The sequence below is a fragment of the Chamaea fasciata genome, unplaced genomic scaffold (assembly GCF_029207755.1).
Source record: "Chamaea fasciata isolate MVZ Bird 193981 ecotype frontalis unplaced genomic scaffold, bChaFas1.0.hap1 SCAF_1, whole genome shotgun sequence".
Classification (NCBI taxonomy): Eukaryota; Metazoa; Chordata; class Aves; order Passeriformes; family Sylviidae; genus Chamaea; species Chamaea fasciata.
In genome coordinates this window covers 1,372,764-1,391,800 of record NW_027094086.1, presented here as the reverse complement: position 1 = coordinate 1,391,800, position 19,037 = coordinate 1,372,764, and the positions used below count along the sequence as shown (strand labels likewise).

Sequence of the window (19,037 nt, the reverse complement as noted above, 5' to 3'; positions counted from 1 at the left end):
TTCCATGGGCAAAGAAGGAAAGAATTTTTCAATGAGAGGGGAAGAGGTGGTGGAGACTCCATACTGGGAGTCCATGGTTCTGAAAATCCTGCATTTGTTAGTCTTTCTTGAGCAGAGGGGAATGAAGTACTTGTACCCCAGAGTTCCTGCCCAAGTGGACGTTTTGTGACTCTGTTGAGAGGGTTCGAAAGTTCTGATGGCAAGAGAGTTTGTCAAGTGTGTGCTGGCATGGAGACACTCTACCAGATCTGTGCTCAGGAGACCATCCATGTGTCAGAAGCCTTTGGTGTAGCAGGTGATGGACTTCTGCCATGTTCTGCAAGGTTCTCCCAATCCCATTGATGGTGGTGACATATATGCTGAGAAACATTCTGATCCTTTTCCGTTCACCCCAATGCTCTGTCTGGCACTGTGTGAGGTGAGGATATGAGACCACTGGAATTGACAAAGATGAAGAGACATGTTAGGCTCTGATGCAGGAAAACTTTATTGAGGCAAAAGAATTAAAAGGCAGGAGAAAGGAGCTGAAGTGGTCCAATATGAAGTGCAAGTACGAAGACCATCAGCTGAGGTACTTTGCTTGCAGGAGCTGTTGCCAGAGCCCGGAGCTGGTGGTGTCAGGAGTGGTGCTGAAATCCCTTAGCAGATGTAGCCACCCCTTCTGCCGTAGCAGCCCAGGCCTCCCAGGCCATAGCCAAAGCCAAAGCCAAATCCCCCAGAGATGGGCTGTCCCTGCACACTGAGTTCACTGCCCACGGCAGCCGAGGAGGTGGATCCGACGACAGTGCTCTGGGGGAAGGAGGTCATGATGGGTCCTGGCAGGGTGACCAGCACAGGGGAAGGGTTGATGATGACGCGGGAATCCTGGCATTGCAGGGCACAGGGCTCGTTGCAGCTGTTGGCCAACGGGGTGGGTCCGCAGGGAGTGCAGATGTTGTTGCAGGCCATGGGTGTGGTGTGGAGGGTCCCTGGAAGAGAGGGGGGAGAGGCAGGGCAGGGCTGTGGAGGTTTGAGGGGTGAGGGGTTGTGGAGGCTGTTGTGGGTCTTTGGGGAGGAGTAAGGGCTTCTGAGGCTGGGGCCGAGCATGTTAAAAGAGAGGGGCCAAGGGGGCAGGAGGAGGAGGAGGGTCGGGGGTTGACGCTCACCTGGTTTTGGGCACCAGAGGAGAAGGTGTCAGAGGAAGTGTGTGAGGGAGAGTGACCCTGGGCCTGCTTTTATTCTGGCCGTGGAGGGGCGGGACAGCCTTGTCCCAAGGCTTGGGGCATTTTGGAGGCAGCAGGTTTTGCCTGGCCGAGGCTGGTGAGTCATGATATGGTGAGTGTTTTCCTCTCCACAACTCTGCTGTGTTATGTCTTGCTCTAAGGAGACTGTGACCATCTGACCTTGGCGGCAGCTTTAAAGTGGCAGTTGGCATTTGGGAGCATTGGCATGGAAGATATGTGTCAGAGAACCATAATATACAACAAAAGCCTAAGAAAAGTATGGGTGTCATCAGTGAGGTCGTTTTGTGGCGCTTGTGTGGTTTAGTTTGTGCGTGTGCTGTGAAGTGGGGTCCCAAACTATCACAGATCTGTCAGGCTGGTCTGGGCTTTGCATCTGTGCCAGGTGTGAATTCCTGGGCTCTTCCTTTCCACGTGGGCAGTGGGAGAGTTTCCCCCTCAGTGAGCTGGCAGATGATGGACTGGCTGAGGCACCACTCAGCTGAGCCACCAGGCAGAGAGAACTGGAGACTGAGGGTTAAAGGAATATCCTGCCTTTCAAGAGAGAGAAATGAGAAGTTCTGCCTCTGGACAGGAATAGCACTTGGCCCTTGGTCATGCTGTGGGCTGAGAGTCTGGAAAGCAGCTTTGCTGAGCATGACCCTATAGTGCTGGTGAAGAATAAAGACACCACACGATCCTAACGAAGCTTTAGTTGAAATAGTGTCATCAGTGTCCAAGAGAGATTTCAGGCAACTCTTACCATGAAGTTGGGAGACGCAGTTCATGCTCTCTTTAGAGCACTAATGGCCATGTGGTGTGGTTTGGGCAGTTCTGGGCTCCCCAGTAGAAAATGCCCATGGACTTAGTGAAACAAAACCAGTTTGTGGCCAACAAGATTCTAAAGGGTCTAGGAGATCTTTCACAGATGAGAGACTGAGAGAGCTGTGGCTTCCAGGAGACAAGGGTGGCATGTCATCAGTGTGTGCAAATCCCTGATGGTGGGCAATGACAACGAGGGATCACAGCCATCCTCAGCAGTGCACATGCGAAGGGTAATAGGGCAACGACACAAGTGAAAACAGATGTAATTCCCTGGGCAAGGAAGAGGAGCATTTTTTTGGTGTGAGGGTGGACACAGAATGGGAGAGTTTTGGCATGCACTCCATACCTCCAGCAGATATTTCCATACAGGGAAAGGTTTGGGACCCACCCCTTGCATTTCTTACAAGGTAAAAGACCCAGAAATGTCTTTGCTGTCCTGTCAGTAATTGGCGCAGTGCCAGCACAGAGGCATTGACTGGGCTTGGAAAGTGTAACTCAAAGCCTGTTGCCCATTTCATTCTGCCAGGGGCCAAATAGCCCACCTGAACTATTGAGTAATAAAGAGAGAGAACAAAGAGACTCAGCACATTTTCGGGGTATTGTAACAAGTGTGTGGGACCTGTCCCTATACTGTGCTCAGCTTTACCCTTTGTATTCGTTTTATTTTCTTCCCTTATTAAAACCCTTTTTGTTTCTTCAAGACATATCCGATCATGCCGTCTTGGTAATTGATTTAAGCCGCTTCTCTGCAAGGGCTGGACCCTCAGAGGTATTAGGAGCCCCAATAAAAGGGGTGGTGGATTCTCTGTCCTGGGAGGTCCAAAACTGCAACTACCCATGGTCCTGGAATTGCTGTTCTTGGTCTTACTTGAGCAGAAGGGAATTAGGCTCTTGCTCTCCAGAGTTCCTCCCCAAAAAAATGATTTTGTGACTGTTTTCTGGGAGGGTTTGAGGATCCAGCTGGGGAGGAGAGTCTGTCAAATGTCTACTGGTATGTAGTGGCTTTTTCAGAGCCATGAGCAGGAGAGCATTGGTGTGTCAAAGCCTTTGGTGTAGCAGGTGATGGGCTTGTGACACATTCTGGAAGATCACATTTCAACCCTGCTTCCTGTGCAATTCTTGTGATTACTAGTGGGGACATATGCCCTAAAAAGGTGTTCTCCCTGTGCCAACAGCCTGTTAAGGCCACACACTGTGCTGGGTGAGGATGTAAGACAATTTGAGATCACAAAGAAGACGACACATGTCAGGCTTGGATGAGGGAAAACTTTATTGAGGGAAAAGACTGAAGAGACAGGAGAAAAAAGTGGAAGGCATCTGGTGTGAGTCGCAAGTGGGGCAACCATCAGCCAAGGTGCTTTGCTTCAAGGGCTGTTGCCAAAGCCCTGAGCTGTTGCACCAATGGCCCTCAGCAGATGTAGCCGCCCCTTCTGCCATAGCAGCCCAGGCCTCCGAGGCCGTAGCCATAGCCCAGCCCATAGCCAAGGCCAAAGCCAAATCCCCCAGAGATGGGCTGTCCCTGCACACTGAGTTCAGTGCCCACAGCAGCCGAGGAGGTGGATCCGACGACGGTGTTCTGGGGGAAGGAGGTCATGATGGGTCCTGGCAGGGTGACCAGCACAGGGGCAGGGTCAATGACAACACGGGAAGCCTGGCATTGCAGGGCACAGGGCTCGTTGCAGCTGTTGGCCAGTGGGGTGGGTCCGCAGGGAGTGCAGATGTTGTTGCAGGCCATGGGTGTGGTGTGGAGGGTCCCTGGAAGAGAGAGGGAGAGAAGCAGGGCACGGTCATGGGGATGCGGGGACTGATGGAGCGTACAGGCTGTTGTGGGACTGTGGGATGGAGTGAGAGCTGCTGAGGCTGGGGCTGAGCGTGCATGAAGGGAAGGGCCAGGGGTGCAGGAGTAGGAGGGTCAGGGGTTTGAGGCTCACCTTGTTGTCAGCAGGAGCAGGAGGAGAAGGCGTCAGGAAAGTGTGTGAGGGAGAGAGGCTCTGGGCTGGCTTTTATGCTGCTCCTGGAGGGGCGGGATAGCCTTGTCCCATGGCCTTGGGGCATTTTACATGCTGCAGCTTTTGCCTGGTGAGTCCTGAGGTGGGGAATGTTTTTCTTTATGCAGTTCCGTGTCCTTCCCTTGGGGACGTGTCCGTCTGACCTTGGAGACAGCTTTACAGGGAGAGTTGGGATTTGATTGTTCACTGTGTGTCAGGGAGGGCTGAATAAACAAACAGAGCCCGGGAGATTTGCAATGTCATCAGTGATGTCGTTTTGTGGCACTCGTGTGCTGTGGTTTGTGGCTTCCTTCTGATGACTGGAACTCTGTTCTGTGCCACTGAATGTCCATCAGTCCTTGTGTTGCACTCAGGAATGCTGAGGGAGCTGCTGATGTCCTGGGGAGGTCACTCTGCAAGAGTTGGGAAAGGTCCTATTGCCTAGGAGCAGGTTCTGATGGATGAAAGGGAGCTCATCCCCTTGTGTCTTCAGCGGGGTGAAGTGACAGCATCTGGAAAACGCGAGGCTGGTCAGGCTGAACTTGTTCCATTTTTATGGTCCATTTGGATTTCTCTACTTTACATGACAATGTACCCAGCCAGTTAAAGTGTACTTCTTGACCTCATTCAGAAATCAAAAAAACAAACAACACAACTGGCCTGATCCCTTTTTCCCCCAGGTCGTTCTCTGATACGACTTCACTTATTCCACATTCAAGGCACGAGGTATAATTTGTACATCTTTATATTTTGTTCCTGTGAGTAAAACCCAATATTTACTAACTGATGCTCAGCCAGCTCCTTCTCCCTTCTCTGTCTTGATTTGAGCATTTCTTTGTAGAATCCTCTGATTCCATGTCCTGCTCTTGACTTTCTTCCCTTCTCAGTCTGGCAGCTGCTTTTAAGCGTGAGTGGGTATTTGGGAGGATTTGCATGGAAGGTTCATATCAGGGAGGGCAGAATACACAACCAAACCATTGGAGCAGTGTAATGTCATCAGTGAGGTCATTGCCTGACATTTATGTGCTCTGGTTCGTGGATGTGTTTTGAAGAGGGGCCTCATTCCCTCCCAGCCCTGCCAGGCTGCTCCGGGATTTGCAGATGTGCTGGCAGTGTTGCCGCTGCCCTCACCTTTCATCCCTCCCCATACAGATCCCACCTGCCCAAGCTTGAAACAAGACCTGACCTTTCCTGTTGAGTGTGCTCTGTGGGTGTCTTGGTGCTCCTGTGACTTTGAAAGTTTTTATGTCTGGGGCATTTTGGATTTTAACATGGGCTGTGTGCCAAAACCGGAGGCCACTTGTGACTGTGAGAAAGAGGATTTGGAGGCCACCCAGGATTGTTGGTGGGCATTGCATGATCCTCCAAAACAACCCAGGCAAGTCCAGATTGTGTATGTGCCCAGCTTGGACACCTGAGAAAGGTCTGAAGGGACAGACCTGGAGGCTTGTGGTCAGTGTCCCGAAGTCCTGACGGCAGCATGTCCCCAGTGCTGGATCCTTTTGTCCAACATAGAAAACCTGACAGGTGCTGGACATCTGCCGGGGTTCTGTAAAGGGCAGAATGGAGTTCTGCCAGGTGTTGTTTGTTGGGCAGGGTCATCCTGGGTAGGAAGGAACGTCTGGGTACCAGTTGGAACAATTGTTTTTGTCTCTGCAAAAGCTGTTTGTTCTGTGGTTGTGGTTGAGAAGAAATGGAGCAGGATGTGTCCCTGTGTGGGAAACGGGACCCGAAGTATCCAGGTTAGGATTGGGAAAAGCGTTATGACTGAGGAGGGAGAAGTGGCTTTTGCCATCTGCTCATCACTGGTGAGGTCCCACGTGAGGTGTTGTGGGCAGTTCTGGCCTCTCCAGTGAGAAAATGAAGCAGATTTAGTGAATCCAGACGGGTTCAGGACAGCAAGACACCCAAGAGTTGGGAGAACCATTCCTAGAGGATAGGCTGAGACAGCTGGGACTGACAGTGGACAAGGATGGATGGGGGGTGTGATCAGTGTGTGCAAATCCCTGATGGCAGGGAGTGAAGTGAAGGAACCTGGCTGTTCATAGCAGTGCTCCCGTGCAGGGCAAGAGAGCAAGGGCAGAAGTGAAAACAAATAGAATTCCCTAGGCAAAGAATAATAGAGTGTTTCATTGTGAGGATGGCCCGAGTGTGGAAGAAGTGTTGGAGTGTTTGTCCTGAGAGATGGAAGACTGAACTGTCCATGGTGCTGGAAATCCTGCCCTTGATGACTCTGTTTGAGCAGGGCAGTGGAAGCACATGCACTCCAGATTTCCTGCCCAAGTGGTTGATGCAGTTCCTCAGTTGGCTTGAATGGCCTGAGTTGAAATTCTGGAAAGTTGGATTTTGGGATTTTAGTCTACAGTAATGCATGTGGGTCAAGATGGAGGATTTTGGGTGTTGTCTAAGTCCTTCAACTACTTCTCCGTTCTTCTTCATGGGTTTAGGTGGTTTTCAGTAGTTGGTTGATGGAACCCGTTTTGCAGACTTCAGGTAGTTAGTTATTGGGTTTAAAGGGAAAATAATTTAGGTAGCATTTCATAATTACAGAGATTGTCCTTGAAAAGACCTTGTAGAGTTAGAGAGGTAAGCCATTTTACTACATTTCTCTAGCTTGCTAGTAGGCGCTAATGTCTAGTGAGTCTGTAAATAGAGAAGATATAGTAACCAACCAAGTTCGAACTCAACATCTGGGTTTCCCGTGTATTCTTCATCCTGATCTTGGTAGAGAGAAAAAGAAGCCAGAACTGTCACAGATCTGCTGCTGCTAAGACAGTTTATCTAGTGTGCACTGGCATGGAAAGGCTCTACCAGAGCTGTACCTGAGAGAGCATTAACGTGTCCAAGGCTTTGGTGTACCAGAGATGTGTGTGACAGATTCTGCAAGGTGTTCCCTCCTCTGCTTCCCATGCCAGACTCTGTTATTAGTTGTCTTGACATATTTGTGAGGGAAAATGTTGTCGGTCCATTTTACGTACCCCAATGTCCTGTTGAGCTTTGGAATGTACTCGGTGAGGAAGTGAGACCATTGGAATTAAAAAAGAACAGGAGGCGTGTCAGGCTTTGATGCATGAAAAGTTTATTGAGGCAAAGGAATGAAGAGGCAGGAGAAAGAAGTGGAAGGAATCGAGTGCAAGGTGCAAGTAGAGGGACCATCAGCTGAGGATATTTTCTTGCAGGAGTTGTTGCAGAATCCCAAGCTGGTGGCGTCAGGAGTGGTGCTGAGATCCCTTAGCAGATGTAGCCGCCCCTTCTGCCGTAGCAGCCCAGGCCTCCCAGGCCGTAGCCAAATCCACGGCCATAGCCAAGGCCGTAGCCAAAGCCACCAAATCCCCCAGAGATGGGCTGTCCCTGCACACTGAGTTCACTGCCCACAGCAGCCGAGGAGGTGGATCCGACGACGGTGTTCTGGGGGAAGGAGGTCATGATGGGTCCTGGCAGGGTGACCAGCACAGGGGCAGGGTCAATGACAACACGGGAAGCCTGGCATTGCAGGGCACAGGGCTCGTTGCAGCTGTTGGCCAGCGGGGTGGGTCCGCAGGGAGTGCAGATGTTGTTGCAGGCCATGGGTGTGGTGTGGAGGGTCCCTGGAAGAGAGAGGGGGAGAAGCAGGGCACGGTCATGGGGATGCGGGAACTGATGGAGCGTGCAGGCTGTTGTGGGACTGTGGGAGGAAGTGAGGGCTACTGAGGCTGGGGCTGAGCGTGCATGAAGGGAAGGGCCAGGGGTGCAGGAGTAGGAGGGTCAGGGGTTTGAGACTCACCTTGTTGTCAGCAGGAGCAGGAGGAGAAGGTGTCAGGAAAGTGTGTGAGGGAGAGAGGCTCTGGGACAGCTTTTATGCTGCTCCTGGAGGGGCCGGACAGCCTTGTCCCATGGCCTTGGGGCATTTTACATGCTGCAGCTCTTGCCTGGTGAGTCCTGAGGTGGGGAATGTTTTTCTTTATGCAGTTCCGTGTCCTTCCCTTGGGGACGTGTCCATCTGACCTTGGAGACAGCTTTACAGGGAGAGTTGGGATTTGATTGTTCACTGTGTGTCAGGGAGGGCTGAATAAACAAACAGAGCCCGGGAGATTTGCAATGTCATCAGTGATGTCATTTTGCGGCACTCGTGTGCTGTGGTTTGTGGCTTCCTTCTGATGACTGGAACTCTGTTCTGTGCCACTGAATGTCCATCAGTCCTTGTGTTGCACTCAGGAATGCTGAGGGAGCTGCTGATGTCCTGGGGAGGTCACTCTGCAAGAGTTGGGAAAGGTCCTATTGCCTAGGAGCAGGTTCTGATGGATGAAAGGGAGCTCATCCCCTTGTGTCTTCAGTGGGGTGAAGTGACAGCATCTGGAAAACGCGAGGCTGGTCAGGCTGAACTTGTTCCATTTTTATGGTCCATTTGGATTTCTCTACTTTACATGACAATGTACTCAGCCAGTTAAAGTGTACTTCTTGACCTCATTCAGAAATCAAAAAAACAAACAACACAACTGGCCTGATCCCTTTTTCCCCCAGGTCGTTCTCTGATACGACTTCACTTATTCCACATTCAAGGCACGAGGTATAATTTGTACATCTTTATATTTTGTTCCTGTGAGTAAAACCCAATATTTACTAACTGATGCTCAGCCAGCTCCTTCTCCCTTCTCTGTCTTGATTTGAGCATTTCTTTGTAGAATCCTCTGATTCCATGTCCTGCTCTTGACTTTCTTCCCTTCTCAGTTGGGCAGCGGCTTTTAAGCGTGAGTGGGTATTTGGGAGGATTGGCATGGAAGGTTCATATCAGGGAGGGCAGAATACACAACCAAACCATTGCAGCAGTGCAATGTCATCAGTGAGGTCATTGCCTGACATTTATGTGCTCTGGTTTGTGGATGTGTTTTGAAGAGGGGCCTCATTCCCTCCCAGCCCTGCCAGGCTGCTCCGGGATTTGCAGATGTGCTGGCAGTGTTGCCGCTGCCCTCACATTTCATCCCTCCCCATACAGATCCCACCTGCCCAAGCTTGAAACAAGACCTGACCTTTCCTGTTGAGTGTGCTCTGTGGGTGTCTTGGTGCTCCTGTGACTTTGAAAGTTTTGATATCTGGGGCATTTTGGATTTTTACACGGGCTGTGTGCCAAAACCGGAGGCCACTTGTGACTGTGAGAAAGAGGATTTGGAGGCCACCCAGGATTGTTGGTGGGCATTGCATGATCCTCCAAAACAACCCAGGCAAGTCCAGATTGTGTATGTGCCCAGCTTGGACACCTGAGAAATGTCTGAAGGGACAGACCTGGAGGCTTGTGGTGAGTGTCCCAAAGTCCAGATGGCAGCATGTCCCCAGTTCTGGATCCTTTTGGCCAACATAGAAAACCTGACAGGTGCTGGACATCTGCCGGGGTTCTGTAAAGGGCAGAATGGAGTTCTGCCAGGTGTTGTTTGTTGGGCAGAGTCATCCTGGGTAGGAAGGAACGTCTGGGTACCAGTTGGAACAATTGTTTTTGTCTCTGCAAAAGCTGTTTGTTCTGTGGTTGTGGTTGAGAAGAAATGGAGCAGGATGTGTCCCTGTGTGGGAAACGGGACCCGAAGTATCCAGGTTGGGATTGGGAAAAGCGTTATGACTGAGGAGGGAGAAGTGGCTTTTGCCATCTGCTCATCACTGGTGAGGTCCCACGTGAGGTGTTGTGGGCAGTTCTGGCCTCTCCAGTGAGAAAATGAAGCAGATTTAGTGAATCCAGACGGGTTCAGGACAGCAAGACACCCAAGAGTTGGGAGAACCATTCCTAGAGGATAGGCTGAGACAGCTGGGACTGACAGTGGACAAGGATGGATGGGGGGTGTGATCAGTGTGTGCAAATCCCTGATGGCAGGGAGTGAAGTGAAGGAGCCTGGCTGTTCATAGCAGTGCTCCCGTGCAGGGCAAGAGAGCAAGGGCAGAAGTGAAAACAAATAGAATTCCCTAGGCAAAGAATAATAGAGTGTTTCATTGTGAGGATGGCCCGAGTGTGGAAGAAATGTTGGAGTGTTTGTCCTGAGAGATGGAAGACTGAACTGTCCATGGTGCTGGAAACCCTGCCCTTGATGACTCTGTTTGAGCAGGGCAGTGGAAGCACATGCACTCCAGATTTCCTGCCCAAGTGGTTGATGCAGTTCCTCAGTTGGCTTGAATGGCCTGAGTTGAAATTCTGGAAAGTTGGATTTTGGGATTTTAGTCTACAGTAATGCATGTGGGTCAAGATGGAGGATTTTGGGTGTTGTCTAAGTCCTTCAACTACTTCTCCGTTCTTCTTCATGGGTTTAGGTGGTTTTCAGTAGTTGGTTGATGGAGCCTGTTTTGTAGACTTCAGGTAGTCAGTTATTGGGTATAAAGGGAAAATAATTTAGGTAGCATTTCATAATTACAGAGATTGTCCTTGAAAAGACCTTGTAGAGTTAAAGAGGTAAGCCATTTTACTACATTTCTCTAGCTTGCTAGTAGGAGCTAATGTCTAGTGAGTCTGTAAATAGAGAAGATATAGTAACCAACCAAGTTCAAACTCAACCTCTGGATTTCCCGTGTATTCTTCATCCTGATCTTGGTAGAGAGAAAAAGAAGCCAGAACTGTCACAGATCTGCTGCTGCTAAGACAGTTTATCTAGTGTGCACTGGCATGGAAAGGCTTTACCAGAGCTGTACCTGAGAGAGCATTAACGTGTCCAAGGCTTTGGTGTACCAGAGATGTGTGTGACAGATTCTGCAAGGTGTTCCCTCCTCTGCTTCCCATGCCAGACTCTGTTATTAGTTGTCTTGACATATTTGTGAGGGAAAATGTTGTCGGTCCATTTTACGTACCCCAATGTCCTGTTGAGCTTTGGAATGTACTCGGTGAGGAAGTGAGACCATTGGATTTAAAAAAGAACAGGAGGCGTGTCAGGCTTTGATGCAGGAGAAGTTTATTGAGGCAAAGGAATGAAGAGGCAGGAGAAAGAAGTGGAAGGAATCGAGTGCAAGGTGCAAGTAGAGGGACCATCAGCTGAGGATATTTTCTTGCAGGAGTTGTTGCAGAATCCCAAGCTGGTGGCGTCAGGAGTGGTGCTGAGATCCCTTAGCAGATGTAGCCGCCCCTTCTGCCGTAGCAGCCCAGGCCTCCCAGGCCGTAGCCAAATCCACGGCCATAGCCAAGGCCGTAGCCAAAGCCACCAAATCCCCCAGAGATGGGCTGTCCCTGCACACTGAGTTCACTGCCCACAGCAGCCGAGGAGGTGGATCCGACGACGGTGTTCTGGGGGAAGGAAGTCATGATGGGTCCTGGCAGGGTGACCAGCACAGGGGCAGGGTCAATGACAACACGGGAAGCCTGGCATTGCAGGGCACAGGGCTCGTTGCAGCTGTTGGCCAGTGGGGTGGGTCCGCAGGGAGTGCAGATGTTGTTGCAGGCCATGGGTGTGGTGTGGAGGGTCCCTGGAAGAGAGAGGGAGAGAAGCAGGGCACGGTCATGGGGATGCGGGGACTGATGGAGCGTACAGGCTGTTGTGGGACTGTGGGATGGAGTGAGAGCTGCTGAGGCTGGGGCTGAGCATGCATGAAGGGAAGGGCCAGGGTACAGGAGTAGGAGGGTCAGGGGTTTGAGACTCACCTTGTTGTCCGCAGGAGCAGGAGGAGAAGGCGTCAGGAAAGTGTGTGAGGGAGAGAGGCTCTGGGCCGGCTTTTATGCTGCTCCTGGAGGGGCGGGATAGCCTTGTCCCATGGCCTTGGGGCATTTTACATGCTGCAGCTCTTGCCTGGTGAGTCCTGAGATGGGGAATGTTTTTCTTTATGCAGTTCCCTGTCCTTCCCTTGGGGACGTGTCCGTCTGACCTTGGAGACAGCTTTAAAGGGAGAGTTGGGATTTGATTGTTCACTGTGTGTCAGGGAGGGCCGAATAAACAAACAGAGCCCGGGAGATTTGCAATGTCATCAGTGATGTCATTTTGTGGCACTCGTGTGCTGTGGTTTGTGGCTTCCTTCTGATGACTGGGACTCTGTTCTGTGCCGCTGAATGTCCATCAGTCCTTGTGTTGCACTCAGGAATGCTGAGGGAGCTGCTGATGTCCTGGGGAGGTCACTCTGCAAGAGTTGGGAAAGGTCCTATTGCCTAGGAGCAGGTTGTGATGGATGAAAGCGAGCTCATCCCCTTGTGTCTTCAGCGGGGTGAAGTGACAGCATCTGGAAAACACGAGGCTGGTCAGGCTGAACTTGTTCCATTTTTATGGTCCATTTGGATTTCTCTACTTTACATGACAATGTACTCAGCCAGTTAAAGTGTACTTCTTGACCTCATTCAGAAATCAAAAAAACAAACAACACAACTGGCCTGATCCCTTTTCCCCCCAGGTCGTCCTCTGATACGACTTCACTTATTCCACATTCAAGGCACGAGGTATAATTTGTACATCTTTATATTTTGTTCCTGTGAGTAAAACCCAATATTTACTAACTGATGCTCAGCCAGCTCCTTCTCCCTTCTCTGTCTTGATTTGAGCATTTCTTTGTAGAATCCTCTGATTCCATGTCCTGCTCTTGACTTTCTTCCCTTCTCAGTTGGGCAGCGGCTTTTAAGCGTGAGTGGGTATTTGGGAGGATTGGCATGGAAGGTTCATATCAGGGAGGGCAGAATACACAACCAAACCATTGGAGCAGTGCAATGTCATCAGTGAGGTCATTGCCTGACATTTATGTGCTCTGGTTCGTGGATGTGTTTTGAAGAGGGGCCTCATTCCCTCCCAGCCCTGCCAGGCTGCTCCGGGATTTGCAGATGTGCTGGCAGTGTTGCCGCTGCCCTCACCTTTCATCCCTCCCCATACAGATCCCACCTGCCCAAGCTTGAAACAAGACCTGACCTTTCCTGTTGAGTGTGCTCTGTGGGTGTCTTGGTGCTCCTGTGACTTTGAAAGTTTTTATGTCGGGGGCATTTTGGATTTTAACATGGGCTGTGTGCCAAAACCGGAGGCCACTTGTGACTGTGAGAAAGAGGATTTGGAGGCCACCCAGGATTGTTGGTGGGCATTGCATGATCCTCCAAAACAACCCAGGCAAGTCCAGATTGTGTATGTGCCCAGCTTGGACACCTGAGAAAGGTCTGAAGGGATGGACCTGGAGGCTTGTGGTGAGTGTCCCAAAGTGCAGATGGCAGCATGTCCCCAGTTCTGGATCCTTTTGGCCAACATAGAAAACCTGACAGGTGCTGGACATCTGCCGGGGTTCTGTAAAGGGCAGAATGGAGTTCTGCCAGGTGTTGTTTGTTGGGCAGAGTCATCCTGGGTAGGAAGGAACGTCTGGGTACCAGTTGGAACAATTGTTTTTGTCTCTGCAAAAGCTGTTTGTTCTGTGGTTGTGGTTGAGAAGAAATGGAGCAGGATGTGTCCCTGTGTGGGAAACGGGACCCGAAGTATCCAGGTTGGGATTGGGAAAAGCGTTATGACTGAGGAGGGAGAAGTGGCTTTTGCCATCTGCTCATCACTGGTGAGGTCCCACGTGAGGTGTTGTGGGCAGTTCTGGCCTCTCCAGTGAGAAAATGAAGCAGATTTAGTGAATCCAGACGGGTTCAGGACAGCAAGACACCCAAGAGTTGGGAGAGCCATTCCTAGAGGATAGGCTGAGACAGCTGGGACTGACAGTGGACAAGGATGGATGGGGGGTGTGATCAGTGTGTGCAAATCCCTGATGGCAGGGAGTGAAGTGAAGGAGCCTGGCTGTTCATAGCAGTGCTCCCGTGCAGGGCAAGAGAGCAAGGGCACGAGTGAAAACAAATGGAATTTCCTGGGCAAAGAATAATAGAGTGTTTCATTGTGAGGATGGCCCGAGAGTGGAAAAAGTGTTGGAGTGTTTGTCCTGAGAGATGGAAGACTGAACTGTCCATGGTGCTGGAAACCCTGCCCTTGATGACTCTGTTTGAGCAGGGCAGTGGAAGCACATGCACTCCAGATTTCCTGCCCAAGTGGTTGATGCAGTTCCTCAGTTGGCTTGAATGGCCTGAGTTGAAATTCTGGAAAGTTGGATTTTGGGATTTTAGTCTACAGTAATGCATGTGGGTCAAGATGGAGGATTTTGGGTGTTGTCTAAGTCCTTCAACTACTTCTCCGTTCTTCTTCATGGGTTTAGGTGGTTTTCAGTAGTTGGTTGATGGAGCCTGTTTTGTAGACTTCAGGTAGTCAGTTATTGGGTATAAAGGGAAAATAATTTAGGTAGCATTTCATAATTACAGAGATTGTCCTTGAAAAGACCTTGTAGAGTTAGAGAGGTAAGCCATTTTACTACATTTCTCTAGCTTGCTAGTAGGAGCTAATGTCTAGTGAGTCTGTAAATAGAGAAGATATAGTAACCAACCAAGTTCAAACTCAACCTCTGGATTTCCCGTGTATTCTTCATCCTGATCTTGGTAGAGAGAAAAAGAAGCCAGAACTGTCACAGATCTGCTGCTGCTAAGACAGTTTATCTAGTGTGCACTGGCATGGAAAGGCTTTACCAGAGCTGTACCTGAGAGAGCATTAACGTGTCCAAGGCTTTGGTGTACCAGAGATGTGTGTGACAGATTCTGCAAGGTGTTCCCTCCTCTGCTTCCCATGCCAGACTCTGTTATTAGTTGTCTTGACATATTTGTGAGGGAAAATGTTGTCGGTCCATTTTACGTACCCCAATGTCCTGTTGAGCTTTGGAATGTACTCGGTGAGGAAGTGAGACCATTGGATTTAAAAAAGAACAGGAGGCGTGTCAGGCTTTGATGCAGGAGAAGTTTATTGAGGCAAAGGAATGAAGAGGCAGGAGAAAGAAGTGGAAGGAATCGAGTGCAAGGTGCAAGTAGAGGGACCATCAGCTGAGGATATTTTCTTGCAGGAGTTGTTGCAGAATCCCAAGCTGGTGGCGTCAGGAGTGGTGCTGAGATCCCTTAGCAGATGTAGCCGCCCCTTCTGCCGTAGCAGCCCAGGCCTCCCAGGCCGTAGCCAAATCCACGGCCATAGCCAAGGCCGTAGCCAAAGCCACCAAATCCCCCAGAGATGGGCTGTCCCTGCACACTGAGTTCACTGCCCACAGCAGCCGAGGAGGTGGATCCGACGACGGTGTTCTGGGGGAAGGAAGTCATGATGGGTCCTGGCAGGGTGACCAGCACAGGGGCAGGGTCAATGACAACACGGGAAGCCTGGCATTGCAGGGCACAGGGCTCGTTGCAGCTGTTGGCCAGTGGGGTGGGTCCGCAGGGAGTGCAGATGTTGTTGCAGGCCATGGGTGTGGTGTGGAGGGTCCCTGGAAGAGAGAGGGAGAGAAGCAGGGCACGGTCATGGGGATGCGGGGACTGATGGAGCGTACAGGCTGTTGTGGGACTGTGGGATGGAGTGAGAGCTGCTGAGGCTGGGGCTGAGCGTGCATGAAGGGAAGGGCCAGGGGTACAGGAGTAGGAGGGTCAGGGGTTTGAGACTCACCTTGTTGTCCGCAGGAGCAGGAGGAGAAGGCGTCAGGAAAGTGTGTGAGGGAGAGAGGCTCTGGGCCGGCTTTTATGCTGCTCCTGGAGGGGCGGGATAGCCTTGTCCCATGGCCTTGGGGCATTTTACATGCTGCAGCTCTTGCCTGGTGAGTCCTGAGGTGGGGAATGTTTTTCTTTATGCAGTTCCCTGTCCTTCCCTTGGGGACGTGTCCGTCTGACCTTGGAGACAGCTTTAAAGGGAGAGTTGGGATTTGATTGTTCACTGTGTGTCAGGGAGGGCCGAATAAACAAACAGAGCCCGGGAGATTTGCAATGTCATCAGTGATGTCATTTTGTGGCACTCGTGTGCTGTGGTTTGTGGCTTCCTTCTGATGACTGGGACTCTGTTCTGTGCCGCTGAATGTCCATCAGTCCTTGTGTTGCACTCAGGAATGCTGAGGGAGCTGCTGATGTCCTGGGGAGGTCACTCTGCAAGAGTTGGGAAAGGTCCTATTGCCTAGGAGCAGGTTGTGATGGATGAAAGGGAGCTCATCCCCTTGTGTCTTCAGCGGGGTGAAGTGACAGCATCTGGAAAACGCGAGGCTGGTCAGGCTGAACTTGTTCCATTTTTATGGTCCATTTGGATTTCTCTACTTTACATGACAATGTACTCAGCCAGTTAAAGTGTACTTCTTGACCTCATTCAGAAATCAAAAAAACAAACAACACAACTGGCCTGATCCCTTTTCCCCCCAGGTCGTTCTCTGATACGACTTCACTTATTCCACATTCAAGGCACGAGGTATAATTTGTACATCTTTATATTTTGTTCCTGTGAGTAAAACCCAATATTTACTAACTGATGCTCAGCCAGCTCCTTCTCCCTTCTCTGTCTTGATTTGAGCATTTCTTTGTAGAATCCTCTGATTCCATGTCCTGATCTTGACTTTCTTCCCTTCTCAGTTGGGCAGCGGCTTTTAAGCGTGAGTGGGTATTTGGGAGGATTGGCATGGAAGGTTCATATCAGGGAGGGCAGAATACACAACCAAACCATTGGAGCAGTGCAATGTCATCAGTGAGGTCATTGCCTGACATTTATGTGCTCTGGTTCGTGGATGTGTTTTGAAGAGGGGCCTCATTCCCTCCCAGCCCTGCCAGGCTGCTCCGGGATTTGCAGATGTGCTGGCAGTGTTGCCGCTGCCCTCACCTTTCATCCCTCCCCATACAGATCCCACCTGCCCAAGCTTGAAACAAGACCTGACCTTTCCTGTTGAGTGTGCTCTGTGGGTGTCTTGGTGCTCCTGTGACTTTGAAAGTTTTGATATCTGGGGCATTTTGGATTTTTACACGGGCTGTGTGCCAAAACCGGAGGCCACTTGTGACTGTGAGAAAGAGGGTTTGGAGGCCACCCAGGATTGTTGGTGGGCATTGCATGATCCTCCAAAACAACCCAGGCAAGTCCAGATTGTGTATGTGCCCAGCTTGGACACCTGAGAAAGGTCTGAAGGGACAGACCTGGAGGCTTGTGGTCAGTGTCCTAAAGTCCTGACGGCAGCATGTCCCCAGTGCTGGATCCTTTTGGCCAACATAGAAAACCTGACAGGTGCTGGACATCTGCCGGGGTTCTGTAAAGGGCAGAATGGAGTTCTGCCAGGTGTTGTTTGTTGGGCAGAGTCATCCTGGGTAGGAAGGAACGTCTGGGTACCAGTTGGAACAATTGTTTTTGTCTCTGCAAAAGCTGTTTGTTTTGCGGTTGTGGTTTAGAAGAAATGGAGCAGGATGTGTCCCTGTGTGGGAAACGGGACCCGAAGTATCCAGGTTGGGATTGGGAAAAGCGTTATGACTGAGGAGGGAGAAGTGGCTTTTGCCATCTGCTCATCACTGGTGAGGTCCCACGTGAGGTGTTGTGGGCAGTTCTGGGCTCTCCAGTGAGAAAATGAAGTAGATTTAGTGAATCCAGATGGGTTCAGGACAGCAAGACACCCAGGAGTTGGGAGAGCCATTCCTAGAGGATAGGCTGAGACAGCTGGGACTGACAGTGGACAAGGATGGATGGGGGGTGTGATCAGTGTGTGCAAATCCCTGATGGCAGGGAGTGAAGTGAAGGAGCCTGGCTGTTCATAGCAGTGCTCCCGTGCAGGGCAAGAGAGCAAGGGCACGAGTGAAAACAAATGGAATTTCCTGGGCAAAGAATAATAGAGTGTTTCATTGTGAGGATGGCCCGAGAGTGGAAAAAGTGTTGGAGTGTTTGACCTGCGAGATGGTAGAGTGAACTGTCCATGGTGCTGGAAATCCTGCCCTTGATGACTCTGTTTGAGCAGGGCAGTGGAAGCACATGCACTCCAGATTTCCTGCCCAAGTGGTTGATGCAGTTCCTCAGTTGGCTTGAATGGCCTGAGTTGAAATTCTGGAAAGTTGGATTTTGGGATTTTAGTCTACAGTAATGCATGTGGGTCAAGATGGAGGATTTTGGGTGTTGTCTAAGTCCTTCAACTACTTCTCCGTTCTTCTTCATGGGTTTAGGTGGTTTTCAGTAGTTGGTTGATGGAACCCGTTTTGCAGACTTCAGGTAGTTAGTTATTGGGTTTAAAGTGAAAATAATTTAGGTAGCATTTCATAATTACAGAGATTGTCCTTGAAAAGACCTTGTAGAGTTAGAGAGGTAAGCCATTTTACTACATTTCTCTAGCTTGCTAGTAGGAGCTAATGTCTAGTGAGTCTGTAAATAGAGAAGATATAGTAACCAACCAAGTTCGAACTCAACCTCTGGATTTCCCGTGTATTCTTCATCCTGATCTTGGTAGAGAGAAAAAGAAGCCAGAACTGTCACAGATCTGCTGCTGCTAAGACAGTTTATCTAGTGTGCACTGGCATGGAAAGGCTTTACCAGAGCTGTACCTGAGAGAGCATTAACGTGTCCAAGGCTTTGGTGTACCAGAGATGTGTGTGACAGATTCTGCAAGGTGTTCCCTCCTCTGCTTCCCATGCCAGACTCTGTTATTAGTTGTCTTGACATATTTGTGAGGGAAAATGTTGTCGGTCCATTTTACGTACCCCAATGTCCTGTTGAGCAATGGAATGTACTCATGAGGGTGCGAGACTATTTGATTTAAAAAAGAACAGGAGGCGTGTCAGGCTTTGATGCAGGAGAAGTTTATTGAGGCAAAGGAATGAAGAGGCAGGAGAAAGAAGTGGAAGGAATTGAGTGCAAGGTGCAAGTAGAGGGACCATCAGCTGAGGATATTTTCTTGCAGGAGTTGTTGCTGAATCCCAAGCTGGTGGCGTCAGGAGTGGTGCTGAGATCCCTTAGCAGATGTAGCCGCCCCTTCTGCCGTAGCAGCCCAGGCCTCCCAGGCCGTAGCCAAATCCACGGCCATAGCCAAGGCCGTAGCCAAAGCCACCAAATCCCCCAGAGATGGGCTGTCCCTGCACACTGAGTTCAGTGCCCACGGCAGCCGAGGAGGTGGATCCGACGACGGTGTTCTGGGGGAAGGAGGTCATGATGGGTCCTGGCAGGGTGACCAGCACAGGGGCAGGGTCAATGACAACACGGGAAGCCTGGCATTGCAGGGCACAGGGCTCGTTGCAGCTGTTGGCCAGCGGGGTGGGTCCGCAGGGACTGCAGATGTTGTTGCAGGCCAT

At 50.6% G+C, this 19,037-nt stretch overlaps 4 protein-coding genes and 2 pseudogenes across 4 annotated transcripts; all 6 read right to left on the bottom strand.

Moving 5' to 3' along the window:
• Positions 1-639: 639 nt before the first annotated feature.
• On the bottom strand, positions 640-1,987 carry LOC136300766 (feather beta keratin-like). The gene is made up of 2 exons (XM_066203386.1): positions 1,963-1,987; positions 640-968 (listed from the first exon to the last, which is right to left on the bottom strand). Exons 1-2 carry the CDS (start codon positions 1,985-1,987, stop codon positions 640-642), a joined length of 354 nt encoding a protein of 117 aa, XP_066059483.1.
• Positions 1,988-3,432: 1,445 nt separating this feature from the next.
• LOC136300756 (feather beta keratin-like) lies at positions 3,433-5,150 on the bottom strand. Its single transcript, XM_066203375.1, has 2 exons — positions 5,144-5,150; positions 3,433-3,779 (listed from the first exon to the last, which is right to left on the bottom strand). The coding sequence occupies exons 1-2, from the start codon at positions 5,148-5,150 to the stop codon at positions 3,433-3,435; spliced, it is 354 nt and encodes a 117-aa protein (XP_066059472.1).
• Positions 5,151-7,243: 2,093 nt separating this feature from the next.
• Positions 7,244-7,899, bottom strand: LOC136301074 (feather beta keratin-like; annotated as a pseudogene).
• A 3,164-nt stretch (positions 7,900-11,063) lies between these two features.
• On the bottom strand, positions 11,064-11,399 carry LOC136300748 (feather beta keratin-like). Its single transcript, XM_066203362.1, has one exon. The coding sequence runs from the start codon at positions 11,397-11,399 to the stop codon at positions 11,064-11,066; it is 336 nt and encodes a 111-aa protein (XP_066059459.1).
• Positions 11,400-14,784: 3,385 nt separating this feature from the next.
• On the bottom strand, positions 14,785-15,538 carry LOC136301068 (feather beta keratin-like; annotated as a pseudogene).
• Positions 15,539-18,701: 3,163 nt separating this feature from the next.
• LOC136300744 (feather keratin-like) lies at positions 18,702-19,037 on the bottom strand. Its single transcript, XM_066203349.1, has one exon. It carries the CDS (start codon positions 19,035-19,037, stop codon positions 18,702-18,704), a length of 336 nt encoding a protein of 111 aa, XP_066059446.1.

What these genes read in the sequence shown, in the direction of transcription:
- LOC136300766 (XM_066203386.1), bottom strand. Translation starts at nt 1,987, where the DNA reads ATGAACTGCGTCTCCCAACTTCATG. An exon ending in CTGCGTCTCCCAACTTCATG is followed by an intron (nt 969 to 1,962) that starts GTAAGAGTTGCC and finishes CCTCTCTTCCAG; the next exon opens with GGACCCTCCACACCACACCC.
- LOC136300748 (XM_066203362.1), bottom strand. Translation starts at nt 11,399, where the DNA reads ATGGCCTGCAACAACATCTGCACTCCCTGCGGACCCACCCCACTGGCC.
- LOC136300744 (XM_066203349.1), bottom strand. Translation starts at nt 19,037, where the DNA reads ATGGCCTGCAACAACATCTGCAGTCCCTGCGGACCCACCCCGCTGGCC.